Source organism: Drosophila ficusphila, unplaced genomic scaffold (assembly GCF_018152265.1).
Source record: "Drosophila ficusphila isolate 14025-0441.05 unplaced genomic scaffold, ASM1815226v1 contig_286, whole genome shotgun sequence".
Classification (NCBI taxonomy): domain Eukaryota; kingdom Metazoa; phylum Arthropoda; class Insecta; order Diptera; family Drosophilidae; genus Drosophila; species Drosophila ficusphila.
The window spans coordinates 226522-241796 of NW_025064189.1; the positions used below are offsets into that span (position 1 = coordinate 226522).

Genomic DNA, 15275 nt, shown 5'->3' on the forward strand with positions numbered 1-15275 from the left:
TTGATTTGTAAGCTGGTAATTTTATTGGCAGCTGGAAACTTTAGCTCCAATTAAGTATAATGGATCCTTTATTGACTGACGACTGTGACATGAAGAAATCCGCAAGGGTTCAGATTATAATGGAAAGAACACGGGATACAGTAACCGAGATCTTCTCCAATTACAAGCGAAAAATGGGCGATGGAGCCCGCCAAGCAGTTCAGTTGGCCAGAAATCGCCATTCCGATAAGCTAATCATTAAACCAAAATGCGAATTCAAAGTCAAAGGATTTCGGTAAGTAAATAATATAAAATACTTGGATATTTAATATTAAATTTGAATAAATATTTTCCCTTTTTAAAACTTTAGATTTTTCAAAAACCTTGGCTGCGAAGAGGTGGCCACTGGATTACTTTTGCTGACAATTCTGATAATGCTGCTATTGACACTTTATCTGGTCAGGAATTATAACCATATGTTTGTTTATGGATCAGGCGGTTGCTTGACCACATTTCTTTGGGCCTATGACGATTGCCTTATAATTACTTAAAGACCAACATTGTTATTTTTTAACATGATCCCAACTGCTGTTTAATTGATTTAGGTCAATAAACTGTTCTAAATATTCTTTTTGGGACTTCTGCCAGCGGCGTATTTAACCCAGTTTTACATTGTCAAAGAGCCACAAAGTGTGGAGAGCCCTTACACCTTCAGCTAATTAGGCCGTTGGCGGTTTGGCTCTATTTTCCGAGAGGGCACTGCCAATCATCAAGCTGTTTAAATAATAAATCACTTTAAAATTAGTTTGCCAACTTGTGCAAGTTGAGCGACAGCAAATTAGTGAAAGTTAATTAAAACTATTTAAATTGCAAATTATTTTAACGTTTTTCATACACTCACACTCGCACACACAAATACACACACACACTCGCATACACCTGGTGAACTGAAGCCGTGTTAAAAGTTGGAAGCGTAACTCACGCATACCAGCGCCCACCAAAGGAAAACTCATACCCAACCATGCGAGTATATATATGACTTTTCACAAAATGTTTAAATGAGGGAAATTAAAAAGGGCGGCAGAGGGTTCACCGTCGAGTATCTAAAAAAATGTCAAGTTGCCGGGATGGATGGGGAGAGTCAACCGGAGGGTGGAGGAAAAACACAAAAAAAAAGTGAGGGGGCGTTGGGGCATGTACGTGTGGCGCAACAATTTGCATATAAAAAGGGTTGTTAGACTTTAAATAGCAGGCCTGGCCTATTATATGCATTAGGCCCTAGATATGGCGGGGTATTAAGATAAGGCACTTACGCCCAGCTTACCACGCTCCGTATTCCGTATTCCAAAGACCCGGGTAACTCTCCCATACAAAACCGTGCGCACAGTCACCTACGCAAAAGTTAATTTATGCGGGTATGTCTGCGCTACTCCCCTCTCTATCTCTATCTCCCTTTCTCTCTTTTTCTGCCCAACAATTCCTGTCTCTTTCGGAGGGAGTCTGGCTTGTTGAAATTTTAATTAAAGGGAAAATATTTAAGGATGCAGCAGTGGCAGTAGCAGCAGCAGCAGCAGCAGTAGCAGTAGCAACAGCAGCAGCGGCAGGAAGACGGAGAATAAAAAGCGAAGCGAACCAAAGTTGAATGGAGTCGCCGGGGTCGGGAAGTTGGGGAATAACCCGCATACTCTAAAAACTTTTGGCCTTGCAAAGAACTCCGGCATCATCATCACTTGACAAGTACTTAGCTTCCGCCACTGACTTTTGCTTAATTCCTAATGATGGAATCCCAACTGTATAGCACGTAAACAGTCCCTTAAAAATAAAACAGACGAGCAATGGGTTTGCGTCATAAACGTGAGATAATTATGCTGATGGCAGCTGTGATCCAATTTGTATATGCGGAGGAAGTCATATTTTTGTTATTTTATCATGAATCCTGCCCAAAACAATGTTCATAACTAATGTAAAAATGGAAACAATACTCATTAAAAATTTAGCAAAGATTAACAAGCGAATATTTTCTGCTCGTATCATAAACACGCACTACTTAAAAATTAACATATGTCAAATAATACTGTTTAAACAATATGCTTTTTATATTTAAATATAAGCCAGTCACAAAAATATTGATGACAAAAAGACTTGTTTGCCAGCACGTTCAGCGCATGCTTAAATTTTCAAAAAAAAGATAAACAAACAATCAAAAAATAACAAAGGGGTTATGCAACATTAATTTAAAGAGTGAAAAACAATGAGAGTCTTTAACCTCAATACTATTTAATCAATTAACTTTCAGTTACCTTTGCCAATTCCTTCCGTATCTTTCACTCTACTTTGCCAATCGAAAGTCGAGCACTCCGGCAACTTTTTGACTGTTTGCTCCAATCCTCGTGCTGGTATTTCAATTAGCAGCCTAATAGAGGCTGAATGACTTCTGACCCTGCAACGTGCAACAACTGACCACAACGAAGGCACGTCGGCATCCTCCAGTTGCATGTTGACCAGCCAGCCCGCATCCCTTTTAGGCCAACCCGATTTTTTCGAACTTTACTCAGGAGATCACGAGGCAACAATGCCCATCATTAAAATTCCAAGCACTTGGAAAAAAAACAGTAAAGGTCTCAGAAACTCTTAAAATAACAGACACTATAAAGTGTTAAGTTTAAATTATAAGTAAAAAATATCGTAGTAACACTCTAGAGAACTAGAGAACTGTTTTAATAAAGAAGTGTTATATTTTGTATTTTCTTAATAAAGTAGTAAATATAAACACTAACAACTTGTGTAAATTGGAATTAAAACAACATTTTACACATTTTTTAATTTTAAAAAATTTCTACTTAAATCTTCACAAACGAGTTTTAAAAGAGTTTTTGATTTTTTCGTCTGTGTTTAAGCAGGAACAGAATTTGCAAATATCTCAATTGAAAATGCCTTGCTACGTGAAATCCTCCACCTGATGTCGGCCTCAATTTTTGGGTGTGGGTATGTGCCTGCCGGCCTAAATGTTGACCGGGCTGCTTTTATGAGGCTCTTCTAAATCAATTTGACAGGGATGCGGCATTGAGGCAGCCAGGAACTCATCAAGACCGCAACGAGGTCCTCTTCAAAACGATTAAACGTGGAACGTTTGCGTTAGTCAACATAGTTTGACATTCCAAATTAATGAGCACTTAAGCGCACGCATAACGCATTTATTTTGGCTGAGAGGGTACAGGTGGGCGGAGTTTTTGGTGTGGGTGGACATACGTATCTGTGTGCCGACACTTTGGCGATGAACCTGCGCTGCCAACACGAAAGTTAAGTGTCTCTGACAGACAGCACCGAATTTGGTGGCTAGATTACGGCACACACTCACCGGGGGCATGATTTATAGGGTTGCCACGTGGAATTATGCATGTACCCGACCCGCAATTCTAATTATGACGCATTAATCACCAGGCGCCAGTTTATATATCTGCTTTTTATGGCCCCGAATATATAAAAGGAAATGCTATAAATTAGCGAAGATTTGTGGGCCTGGTCAAAATGCTAATTTTAATTTAACCTTGAAGCGTTGATTTTCAAACGTCACACTTTAATGCGTTCGAGGAATGGATGAAAAGGCGAGTGCCTGTATAGGTGCACAATAAATTAAAATAATCCGCTTCACGTACGTCTGGCAAATTAAAACAAATGACATTTCACACAGACACTCTCACTCACATAAACACACACACACATCCAACCGTAAAAAGCGAACGAGAAATAATAAAAATATAAAAGCGGAACTTAACGCGCGTCCCGCGATGAGAATAAAAATAAAAATCACCTCAAAGCAGTAAAAATAACAAGGAAAACTAAATTTTTCATAAATCCCCAAAGCAGCAACAACGCGAAACCTCATGGCCACGCACACACTCTCGTAAAGCTTGAAAAAAGAGGAAAATTAAATCAAAAACATAAAAATAAATATTAAATTTTCCAGCTTGCTTCTGCTGCAAAAACAACAAAAACCAAAAAAAAAAAAACAAAGAGAAAACAATCCACGTTGCGTATCCGCCACGTTTGCGGTCGGTTTCAGTTTTGCCGTTTTTGCTTCAGCTTGTTAAAGCTCACGTGGCTGTCAAACGATGTCAGTGACTCTCGCCCGGCATTCCCCCAGAAAACGGAGCAGGAAATTAGAGCGAGCAACGCCAGCAGAAGTCGCACAAAACAAACAGACAAAAAGTTAATTGTATGAAATCAACACACTTAAAGTCAACAGCAATAGCAACAACAACAACAACAACAGCAACAGCAGCATCAACAACAACAGGAACAACGAAACTGGGAGAAACAGGAACAACTCGAACAACAAATACGCTGAACATGTTGACAACAGTCAAGGGCAATATTAGGGGCAGGCCCCAGAACCCCAGAAAAAACCCCTGGCAAACCCCAGCAAAATGCTGGCAATGATAGCACGCCAGAAGAGGGGGCGTGGCATCCTCAAGGGGCGGGGGGCTGAAGATGAAGCTGAGGCAGTCAAGTCGATCTACAGCCAACAGTCAGGCGTTGAAGAGCAAGCAAGGACCCACCTCACACACAACGAGCATCCAAGGACAACTGTCGGTGTACAGATAAAAAAATCACAGAAGCTCATCTGATTTATTTAGTTTTATCTCATAAAATGTCTTTGTATATCTATCACTAAAACGATACTTATCTTATATGAATTTATAATTCAATAAACATTTTTGCGATTCAAATTATTATTTCTTAATATCTTTAGTATAACGATTTACCTATTTATTACAAAACAATTTGATTTTAAATTACCAACGTCTTCAGTTTTTATTCAAATTCTCCTTCAATCTTAAATATTTTTTGAGTTAAGAAAAGGTTTTTTCAATTCAACTCTTATTCTGTATCTTTTTACTAAATGTAGTATAATTTTTGTGTGTCCCGCAGGTGTGAATATTTTCATGTACTTTATTTATTTATTAAATAAAATTCAGTTTATTTTTCTAAGTGTCCGACTGGTAAAAGAGTAAAAATGATATAGCTGCTTCCTTGGCAGAGCTGCTCACTGCACATGAAAAAGATGAAACTGCTTTCGCTGCTCGGTAGGTAAGCTAAATACTCAAGGATCCTGGGGGGAGCGAGACGACGACGAGGACGAAGAGCCGGCACAGGACACTCGAGCAGAGACAGGACGACGGACAGACAGACAGACAGTCAGTTGGCCCAGACAGAGACATACCTTGACACTCGCTTGCTCTTTGGCGAACGAGAGCCCCGGAATGTGTCCTCGTTGTCGTACGAAAATACTTGAGCAAATCGTGTTAAATCGCGCTCAAGTGTTAAAGTAATAAGCACTTTTAATAAATAAAGTTGAAAGGTTGCCTGGCTGTGCGAGGGCGACAGCAGTCAACACAAACACGCCGAGACCGAGACAGCCGTTCGCCGGCAATTGCGGTGCTCGAGAACTTGTTTGTCTTCTAATGGCTGGGGTTATTATATTTCTCCAGCAGGTAATTTCAAAAGGAATCAAATTGGAATTGACATTCTGGATGGATAATCGGGAAAATTACACATCCCAACAAGCGCATTGTTAAATTTTAAATCGATATTCAATTCGTTAATTGGACAGATTTAAAGTCTTGGCAGGCATTAAAAGAATTTGGTGTCTATTTGACAAGCCAATTACATATATAACCTTTAAGGCCTAAGACTATTTGTTACCTACATTTTTTGTGTAATTTATTTTATTAATGTTCAATTTAACAAAAACGTGTAAGTACCAAAATTTAATCTGATAAAATAAAACAATTCTCAGCTGTTTGCTTGACTTAAGTACTAAAAATCTTCCAACGTTAAACCTGAACTAAACAGATATGTTAAATATCCAATTCTAATCTTAATATCTTGTCCATGTTGGAAGCACAAATAAATTTGGTTTTGTTTTTCATTCAAATTTCGAGATTCCTAAACCATTACCTTGGCATTTTATTGACTGCATTAACCACACTGAACAAATACTATTTTGTTAGATGATTAGTAAGTATTAAGCTTAGCTTAAATTCATTTGAAAGTGTGCAAAATTCAACTTCCATTGCTTGTGCTCTTACCATAAAATGTACATATGCTTAACCAATAATAAACGCAATTAAAGTACTTGGCTGAATAATCAATTCATTAAGTACATTCCCCATTCAGCCCGAAGTGCAGCTCATTAGTCTTTGATATTTTTTACGCGCACTCGAGAGCTCCAGTTGCTCGCAAAATATCAATGTAAATCACTTAAAGGCGTAATTAAAACATATTCACGTGTAATATGTGATATTTTTAATAACGGGCAATTAAAAAAGTAAACTGAAATATGCCGACAGTATAGAGATAAAGGGCTGGCCGAGTGCATCTCATGGATATGAAATTACAATGGCGAGTGCATTAATTCAATAATTAACACTAATTATGTGCGCCAGGCATTTATTATGCAACGACTGCGATTCGACTGCTGCCGATGTGGCACTTGCAACCGCTAGCTGCAGCCCCGAGTAGTTAATTATAATTTATGCATAATTAAAAAGATATTTATTAAAAAAGGGATGACAATAATGCAATGCATATTGATTGGGTGAAACCAGGGGCAGTCTACATCCCTTCTCCTCCTCCTCTCTCTCTCCCTTCTTTTTCATTCTCTCTGTCCCTCTTTTTCTATTTCCCCAGCTATCCTCACACACACACACACAGCGACATCCTGTCTAATACCGTTAAATGTGCCATCATTGTCAACAGCCGTGGCCTGCTTTTAGGTGCCCCCATCCTCTCGTGAATTTCCCATTTTCCATCCCCGCTGCTCCTCTATTAGGAGCATAATTTTCCACGGCCATAATCACTTTAAAACAATTTCGTGTGCGCCACATTTAATGAAAATTAATTTAAAACTTGCACAGGGTTAGGCTGCGCCTTTACATATACATACACATAATTTTTTTCGGGATTTTCTTTTTGGTTCCTGGCAAAAAGCCGCTTAAATTACCCCAAAAATCCCAGACATATAATCTTTTGCCAGCTTTTCTGCCGCTTTATATGTGTGTGTGTGTGTAAGCGACTGTGTGTGTGTGTGTGTGCGAGAGCGGTTTTTTGTTTTTGCATTCAACGAAACTTTGGTTAGCTGTCGGCTGGTGTGGCAATCACTTTTGAGCGTAAGCTGCGCCATATTGTCTGCCATTATTGTCAGCGTACGGGAAACGGAAATAGGGTGTCATATTTTTCACTGTCTGCCTGAACATTCTGGCCTTCGTTCTGTGTGTGTTTGAGTGCGAGTGTACGTATGTATGTATGTATGAGTGTTGTAAAAATGCGTTAAGCTCCACTCGTGCTTAAGCATTTCAACCCTGTCCTTTCTGTATGGCGGCTTATATCCGGCCAGAAAGAGTCCTGGCCATGACATCGGAATGATATCTCATTACCGGGCTTAAGCAAGTTTAACAATTCTCCGTAATTTCACAACATTCACACTTGTGCAATTAATTTCGGCTGGCATTGTGTGGCCCCGGCTTTAGAGATTTTTGGTCAAGGTACGTTGATTCATTTGGTATCTCTTTTGTGTCGACGTTACTGGCTTTATAGGTTCATAGTAATATATAAACAACTTAATGGGTGCGATAAAACGCATATCATTTACATATCTCACTTGAACGATGAGAATAAAGGTAAATAAAACGCTTTTTGCGAGTTAAAAACTCACTTAAACTTACTTAACAATTCCAAAATCTCTTTATACTCTTGCAAAGGGTATTACAATTTCACTCAGAAGTTTGCTGTGAAGTATATATATTCTCGATCAGAAGGCATAATTAAGCGTTTCTATGTTCTTTTTAGAAGATCTTCCAAATAAATAAAACTGAGATTTGTATCGGCTATGAGTTTCTTATCGAAATACCAGCGACCCGTCAGTAAATACTCTCCAGATGGAATGGGCAGAATTAGTAACTCCGGCTTTGGATAAAAGTCTTTGACGACTTGGTGACCCTGTGATGTGGATATTAATGTCAAATTAATGTTAATAAATTCGTTATACTTACCACATACGGACAGGTGTGGTTCAGGTTCGAGAATTCTTTTAAGAATTTGTAGAGGATGCTTATGAATGGATCATAGCGCCTCTTTAAGTACCTGCACACGTCAATAGTGGACTCCAGTAACCACGGCTTGAAACCATTGGCCTTTTTATAGACTTTTACGTGAAGTTGAATGTCGTAAGCTGGATACATAACAGTTCCATTCATATTGAGCAGAACCTTATCACGGCTGACGGCCTTCAGACGGTAATAGTTGAAAACGACCCACGATTCGTTGTAACTCTTGCACTGAAAATTCGAAAACCTGAAAACAACAGCATCCTGTAACGATTAACACATTTCAAGTCACAAGCCAATCACTTTATGTTCTGTTCACTCACATCCACTGCAAAATTAAAGGCGAGAACTGCCCCAAAGATAAAACCATATTTTGACCACATTGCTCCTCTACTGATAGTTTTTGAAAACTATGAACTCACCTGTCTGGTGATTAAATTAATTTCCGCATGAAAGAAGCACTAAATTACCTTGTAATTTTGCTACGCGATTAATATTTAATTATTTCGAATAACTAACTTGTTTGATATTTAATCCATAGTTTAACATATCTTTTTGATGAAATCAACATTAGCTAATTAAAATGTATTTCTACTCTTCGGAAGGCCATTGTGCGTACTCGATTTTTGGGTCGAATTTTTTTCACATTTTTATGAACTGGCGAGGGTATTAAATGCTTTTAACTTTAATAATTTTGAAGTAATTTCTTTGGTGTAGTAATAACGAGCAATTGAGATAAAATACGTTTACCTCTTTCACCAAAAACGTTCATAAATGGGACCGAAAGATGCAAGCCAGCAGCGATAAAGGGGAAATTAGAAAGTATAATGAAGTGTTTCAAGCTTTCCTTTATATTTTGTTTGTCCCAACGCCCAGTCATCTCCCCCAATTCCCCCTCCTGCAACTCTCTGTTGGCTTTTTGCTGTTTGCCGCCGCGAACCATCTCCCCGTGGACCAAAGTGTTCGCGTTTTATCAAGTGCCACGAGGGCAACACTCATACGCCATGTGCGCCATGAATATTTGTTAACCGCACTGTAAACTGTGTTTACAAAAATGTTTGCCCCCGTGTGCATGTTGTTACTCGTACAGTTACAGTATGCAAAAGCGCTTGAGCCGCCACCTCCACCACCCACTTTTCCATCCCCTCCAAAAAAAAAAGAATACAAACATACAAAACCCAGAGAGCCAGGAAGACCGCACCTGCGGTTCTTGTTCTGTCTTTTGACACATCTTACTGCCAAAAGGGTAAAAGGCAGATGTTCTCTGCCGACTGTTGAGTGTAACATTACGCATACGCCGCGTGGCGTTCACTTGGAAATGCCTCAGCACATCCTTGGTTAATGCATCTTGGGGCCAGGCCATTTGTGGTCACCAGCCAGATGTCTTTCATTAGGTGGTTGAGCTTAAATGCTCCTGGCCTGGCCATCTGTTGTTGCTCGGATGGTGTGCCAAAATGTCTTCATTAAATTAAGGAATTTCTTCGGCAGCTCTTAATTGCTTAAGGAATTCTCTGAAAATTCTCGGCTGTTAGCTTTTATTATGGAGTGCTTATGCAAATAGCAGGAATAATACGTTTTGCAAATATGCAATACGTTCTGCGAATGGAAATGATAAACGTTTGTTTGGAAATCAATGAAATAAATTGATGCGGTACATAGGTTATTGTACCTTCTAAATCGAATGCGTTGCTTTAAACTTCTTGCTTTAAAACTTCATATTCATAATTAGCTGCTTCTAAATATATAGAATAAATTTCAAAAGCAGTCTATAGGTGGTAGATAACAGGTAATATGGCCATTCTGCAATCTTGGTCATTTTCCACATTCATTTCAGAACAATGCGGATTTACGTTTCCATCAGATACTCGAACGGGTCAATCAGGCTCAATTAACATAACGCCGGCCAAGTGAAGCGTCCTTTGAGCCCACACACTCTCACACATGAGCTGGGAATTACTGAGGCTCAGGCAATAAAATCAACAAGATTGTATTGTATGATGGGGCATACTTACCGCAATCGCCGCCCCATCGCTTTATATATTAACTCAGATATAAGCTTTTGTGATTTAAAGCAGTGGCCACCCACCGGCTGCCACATTTATTTATATTAATGCCTCATATTTACAACAATATTAACGGAAGCCATATGCTCCTGTAAATTATATAATTAGCATGCAGGGTGTGGGATAAAAAATAACACAATCGATAGGTGGAATTAACAAACATTTATTATATGTCCAACAACATGCATGAGCCCATAAAAAGTTAATTGTTAATTGTTATTACAAGTATCATAGTGTTTGTGTTGTGTAAAAAAACGCTGAACAAACGGGCAGACATAAATATAAGTATGACTTTAGAGCATTACTTACGTGTGCGATCTGCTCTTCCCTGTTCAGCATTTTCTTCCTAATGCGCTAAACTCACGCAATGCCATTAAACCCAAATTTTGTGCTGCTGCTCCTGTCGCCGAATTCTACATAATTCCTGTGGCAGGACGATGGCGACAACGTTCCTGTCCACGCTGTGGCAATTAAAACTCGAAGGCCTTCGCATCGCACGACCCCAATAAGTAGCCAGTGAAAATATGCAAAAAAAAAAAAAAATTAAGTGTAAGAAAACTGATTTGTGATTGCCTCGGAAGCTGTTAAAATTCATAAAATATATTTCTATCCAGGCCACCATCGAGTAATAATCGTAAAGAAAACGAGCGGAGAATAAAGGCGAAAAAGGAAACAATCGCCAATAAAAATTTTGTAGGACAAGGACATTAAAAAATTAATATCGTAGGCACTCACCCATTGTACTTTGACACGCAGCGTGTCTGTGAATTTTTTATGATCATTATTGTTTTCGTTTGAGTTTTTGTTTATTTTTTTGTTGTTGTTTGCATTTTGTGTAGTTTGCAGTTCGTTAGAGTTAATTGTTTGGATGCCGGAAACAAATAAACAAATAAAATCATTAAACCATTATTTAATATGAAATTTATATGTGAATAAGCTTTTTTGTGGCCAGTGCTTAAACCACTGCCACTTATGAGTTTTTGCTACGACTATGGTCTCTATTTTTTTTCCTAGCCGTCGATTCAGGACTCGGCACAACATGGCGTATACAATATTTTCCATTTTTATGCCAAGATTTATTAGTTTAGCGATAAATAAAAGCTGCCGCTCTACATAGGAGATGAGGGAATCCGAGCGGTCGAGAACCCGAGAGGAGGTGAGCTCTCTGTCTCAATAAATCACATGGCATACTGTGAAATTGGCTTTTATGTCCCCATCCATTGGCATTGGCATTGCCTTCATTTCATTTGTGACTCTCGAATGGATCTAAATTTTAAAATAGCTTTCCTATCTAAATCTATTATGTCATATCTATTTGAAGTTATTGCCTGACAACCAATATTGAGAGCATGTGAAGTAACTGGAAATAAACAATTGATATTGGTATTTGAAAATAAAATAGATTCCATTTAGTTTACCAAAAACTACGAGACTAAACATTTTAAGAGGCTTTGAAAGTGCTAAAGTGGGTAAGTTTTTATCTCATTCAGAAATATAGTGTTAAAAAATTCTATTGTTAGATATATTCTAATTATTTAATAGCACAGCAATAAAAGAATACTTTGTTAGGTTAGTCATCATTTGTATTCCCTTTTTAACTTTCCTTTGACTTCATAATTTAACTTTTTCATCAGCAACTATATTTGTCAATATATTTTTATAAATTATGGATAACACAAAGTTGCAGAACAGCGAAAAACTCATTATAGCTATGCAGGTGTTTCCCTTAGAGGAGGACACTCCCCTTCTGAGGTAAAGTGCAATCAGCCACAAAGTGGGCAGCTGGTCGCCAGACAATATCATTTACTTGTAAATTTTCAGTTTTATCTGGCGACTGTCAACAGTTTTATCAGCATCTACAGCAGCAACCAGGCATTCGACCCTGCTGCAGTAGAGTAAACAAAAATGCACAAAAGAATCTGGGGTTTCGGTAAACTTGTGTGTGAGTGTGTGTGTTTGGGCACAAAGAATGCAGGCACTTAAACGTGTTGCATAATTCAGGCGCCGTTTATTCAGAGCCATTGCACTCTGGCAGCGTTTTTAGCAAACCATCAGCAGATCAAAAAACGGAAGTTGCTCAAGAGCTGTTGCAACATTTTGATGAGGTCGACTGAACTCTCGGCTCCTGCTTACTTATTAAAGTGGAATTTGAAAGGCAAAGGATGGCCACACAGAGAAAAACAAAAACGTAGTAATCTTTTAAAATAAGTACAAAAAATTTCACAAAAAAATTTGGTGACATAACTCACTGAACTCATACTAACAATAAAAGAATATAATCTTAAATTAAGTTATTTAATTATAAAACAAGCATATAGCACACCAGTTATTATTATTATTCCGTTTTCAAATTTGGAAATTTCTTCAGTTAAAATATTATTTTAAAATTGTATAATTAAGTTTTAATCCAAAGTGCCAAATTATTCAGTAAGTTTATAGTTTACGGTTCGATTGATTATCTTATTCTTTTAGCAACTAATTATTCTGCAAATTATTATCTGATTTTTTTCTCTGTGTGGCAACTGAAGGGATAAGAGGCCGCTTATATTCCATAATGCCAAACATTTTAAGCCTTCCGTTGTTTGACATTTATGAAGTTTACTCTATCGCTGTTTACACGCTCTTCTTCAATCATACGAAAAATCTGCCAGATTTCACTTTCCGGCATCTCGTTTGCTTATTTTGCATAAAGAATGGCGCACAAGTGTCGTCGCAGGAGCCGCGCTGGTAACTAAATTATAATAATCTCTGGTGGCACAGGCTGTCGCTATGATGGCATCATCCGTATCAGTATCAGATCATAACGGATTATGAGTGTATCATGTCGAGCGGCAGCAAAACTCCTCCATCAGGCGCGTCTCTATCTCTCTCGGATATTGTACTCGTAATAAAAAGGAATTTACATATGAAAGTTAAACTTTGTGCGCATATCGCTGGCTGTTTTCTGCTCCATCGGATGCGTCCTTTTGCTAATAACGTCAGTGTGTGCGTGTGTTTGAAGAGGTACCAGTGTATGTGTACTAGTCGCCATAACGTATGCAACATTACACGAGCAAACATCTGACGGCACGAGGCGAGCGGAGCTTCCATCTTCATCCTCATCAAAATGAGAGGCACTGAGAAAGGCGTAAACATGGGGCAGATGCGGCGGAGGGGGTGGCGAAGATTGAGGTTCAGAGAGGAGGGAGAGCACACAGGCATCTTTTAATATTGTACTCTACCGCTGTTTACATACACTTGAAGAAATCAAGCTAACAGAATGCAAGATAATGAATACTTTGCTCAGAAAATAATAATCAGCTCTTCAAAAAAAGTTAAATTATCTAATCTAATAAAAAAAAAGTTAAAATTTAATTAAAAGAAAAATATTTTATCTCTCAAATTAAACTTAATTTATAAAGTTTACCAATTGTTTATGAAACCAAAGGAGGTTTGAAAATAGAATCAAAGCACTAATGTAAAGAAATCTACAACAATTACGGAAATATAAGGTTAACCATTACTTCAAAAATATTGAAAGCATTTTAGCCCCAACTCAAGCCAAGATGAAAACACATTTAGCATATATAGATTTTTACTAATCATTGGTATTTTTTTCTCAATCAGTTTTCAGTTTTGCTTACTTTCATTACCAATTAGTTAATTATTTTACATTGTTTTCGTTTCGTTATGTTTTTGTCTTTTTCTGGTTGAATCACAGTTACATACTAAAAATTTATTACTTATTACACGCTACCCAAAAGATTTTTGCAAGCAAAAATTTATGTTACCCAACGTTTTTTCTCGCAATGCATTCTGTAAAGATGTCACAGTACACACTGTCTACGTGTGCGTGTATGTCTGTTTGTGTGCTATGTCAATGTCTGTGTTTTGTTTGTGTGTTTCTTGGTGTGTGTGTGTGTGTAAGTGTAGTTGTTTGAGGTTGCGCTTCGCGCTGTTTACACGGCCTATGTCTACATTTAGCGTATATATTTCTATATATATAGTATATATATATATCTATATATATAAGTTCGCTAGCTATACTTGGTTTGTTTTCGTTCATGGTTTTTGTTGTTGTTGTCATGTGCTGTCTGTCTCTGTGGTTGTTATTGTTATTGTGCTTCGTTTATGGCACAAGTTTCTTAAATCCAGCACCTTCTTGGCCAAGTTTGAGCTCCTCATAAATTGTGGGATTTACTTCATTGCACTGCGTATTGCTGAGCGGGTTGTGGAAATGATGCGCCGCATCTGCCGCACTCTTGTGTTGCTGCTGCTGTTGCTGCTGCTGCTGCTGATGTTGCTGCTGCTGCTGGTGGTGTTGCTGCTGCTGCTGCTGTTGGTGGTGCTGCCGGTTGTTCCCCGTGAGTGTGACACCTGCCGAGGTGGCCGATGCCGCTGCCGTCGGCGCCGTTGTCGTTGTGGATGTCGTCATTGTGGCGGCAATGCCATTACGACCATGACTGTGACTGTTGCCACCGTTGCTGTTGCTGTTGTTGTTGCTACTGCTCATCCCATGGTGGTTGCCATTCTGCGTCGTGATGGCCGATGTGACAGTGGGTAGCTATTGCCGTTCATATACGTTTATGTCCGCGTGTCGATGTGTGGGTTAGACGGACGTTGGAAGGGGGGGAGAAGAACACATTGACAGTTATAACATAAAAATATAGGTAAATACACGCCTACGACAAAATACACAAAAACATACAGCTATCATGTCACTAAACAAACTTTTGCTAACACGGCTAACACACAAGCGAAACAGGTGCGGGAAAACAGTCGACTGAGCCGACAAGCTGCTATCCATTAATTCTGAACAGATTAAAAAGTAGCTAAGTTTGAGAAGTTTGCGCTTCTAACCAAAGCTTCAAGTTCAGAGAAAATGGTTTTAAGCCTTTCGAGTTTTATTTCAGCTTTCGTTAGTTCGTTATTGAATTAAACTACTGAAAGAATTTGGTAAATATTTTAAAGAATTTTTAAGTGACAAAGTTTTTAATAGATTCTTGAAAATGCAACTTATTTATCGGTTAAGATTTTTAGATAAAATTATCTTTCCAATCGGACAAACGTAACAACACCAACGATTAATAGCTTATACACCCAGAGACCTATCCAGGTACCCTCTTAATAAAACAGGATGATGGAA

At 38.4% G+C, this 15275-nt stretch overlaps 3 protein-coding genes and 1 long non-coding RNA gene across 4 annotated transcripts in view; 1 reads left to right on the forward strand and 3 right to left on the reverse strand.

The window, feature by feature from the left end:
* LOC108087435 lies at window positions 1–608 on the forward strand. Its single transcript, XM_017184787.1, has 2 exons — window positions 1–274; window positions 350–608. Exons 1-2 carry the CDS (start codon window positions 60–62, stop codon window positions 528–530), a joined length of 396 nt encoding a protein of 131 aa, XP_017040276.1. The 5' UTR covers window positions 1–59; the 3' UTR covers window positions 531–608.
* Window positions 609–7815: 7207 nt separating this feature from the next.
* LOC108087404 lies at window positions 7816–8470 on the reverse strand. The gene is made up of 3 exons (XM_017184744.1): window positions 8411–8470; window positions 8034–8351; window positions 7816–7980 (listed from the first exon to the last, which is right to left on the reverse strand). Exons 1-3 carry the CDS (start codon window positions 8468–8470, stop codon window positions 7816–7818), a joined length of 543 nt encoding a protein of 180 aa, XP_017040233.1.
* A 1827-nt stretch (window positions 8471–10297) lies between these two features.
* LOC108087436 lies at window positions 10298–11063 on the reverse strand. The gene is made up of 2 exons (XR_001771175.1): window positions 10886–11063; window positions 10298–10635 (listed from the first exon to the last, which is right to left on the reverse strand). It is a non-coding gene; the product is annotated as an uncharacterized LOC108087436 (long non-coding RNA).
* A 2654-nt stretch (window positions 11064–13717) lies between these two features.
* Window positions 13718–15275, reverse strand: part of LOC108087484 (Ig-like and fibronectin type-III domain-containing protein 2) — a 73092-nt gene continuing 71534 nt past the window's right edge. The window contains 1 exon segment of the mRNA XM_017184861.2: window positions 13718–14693. Within this exon segment, the coding sequence (XP_017040350.2) occupies window positions 14259–14693 (435 nt within the window). The 3' untranslated portion in view covers window positions 13718–14258.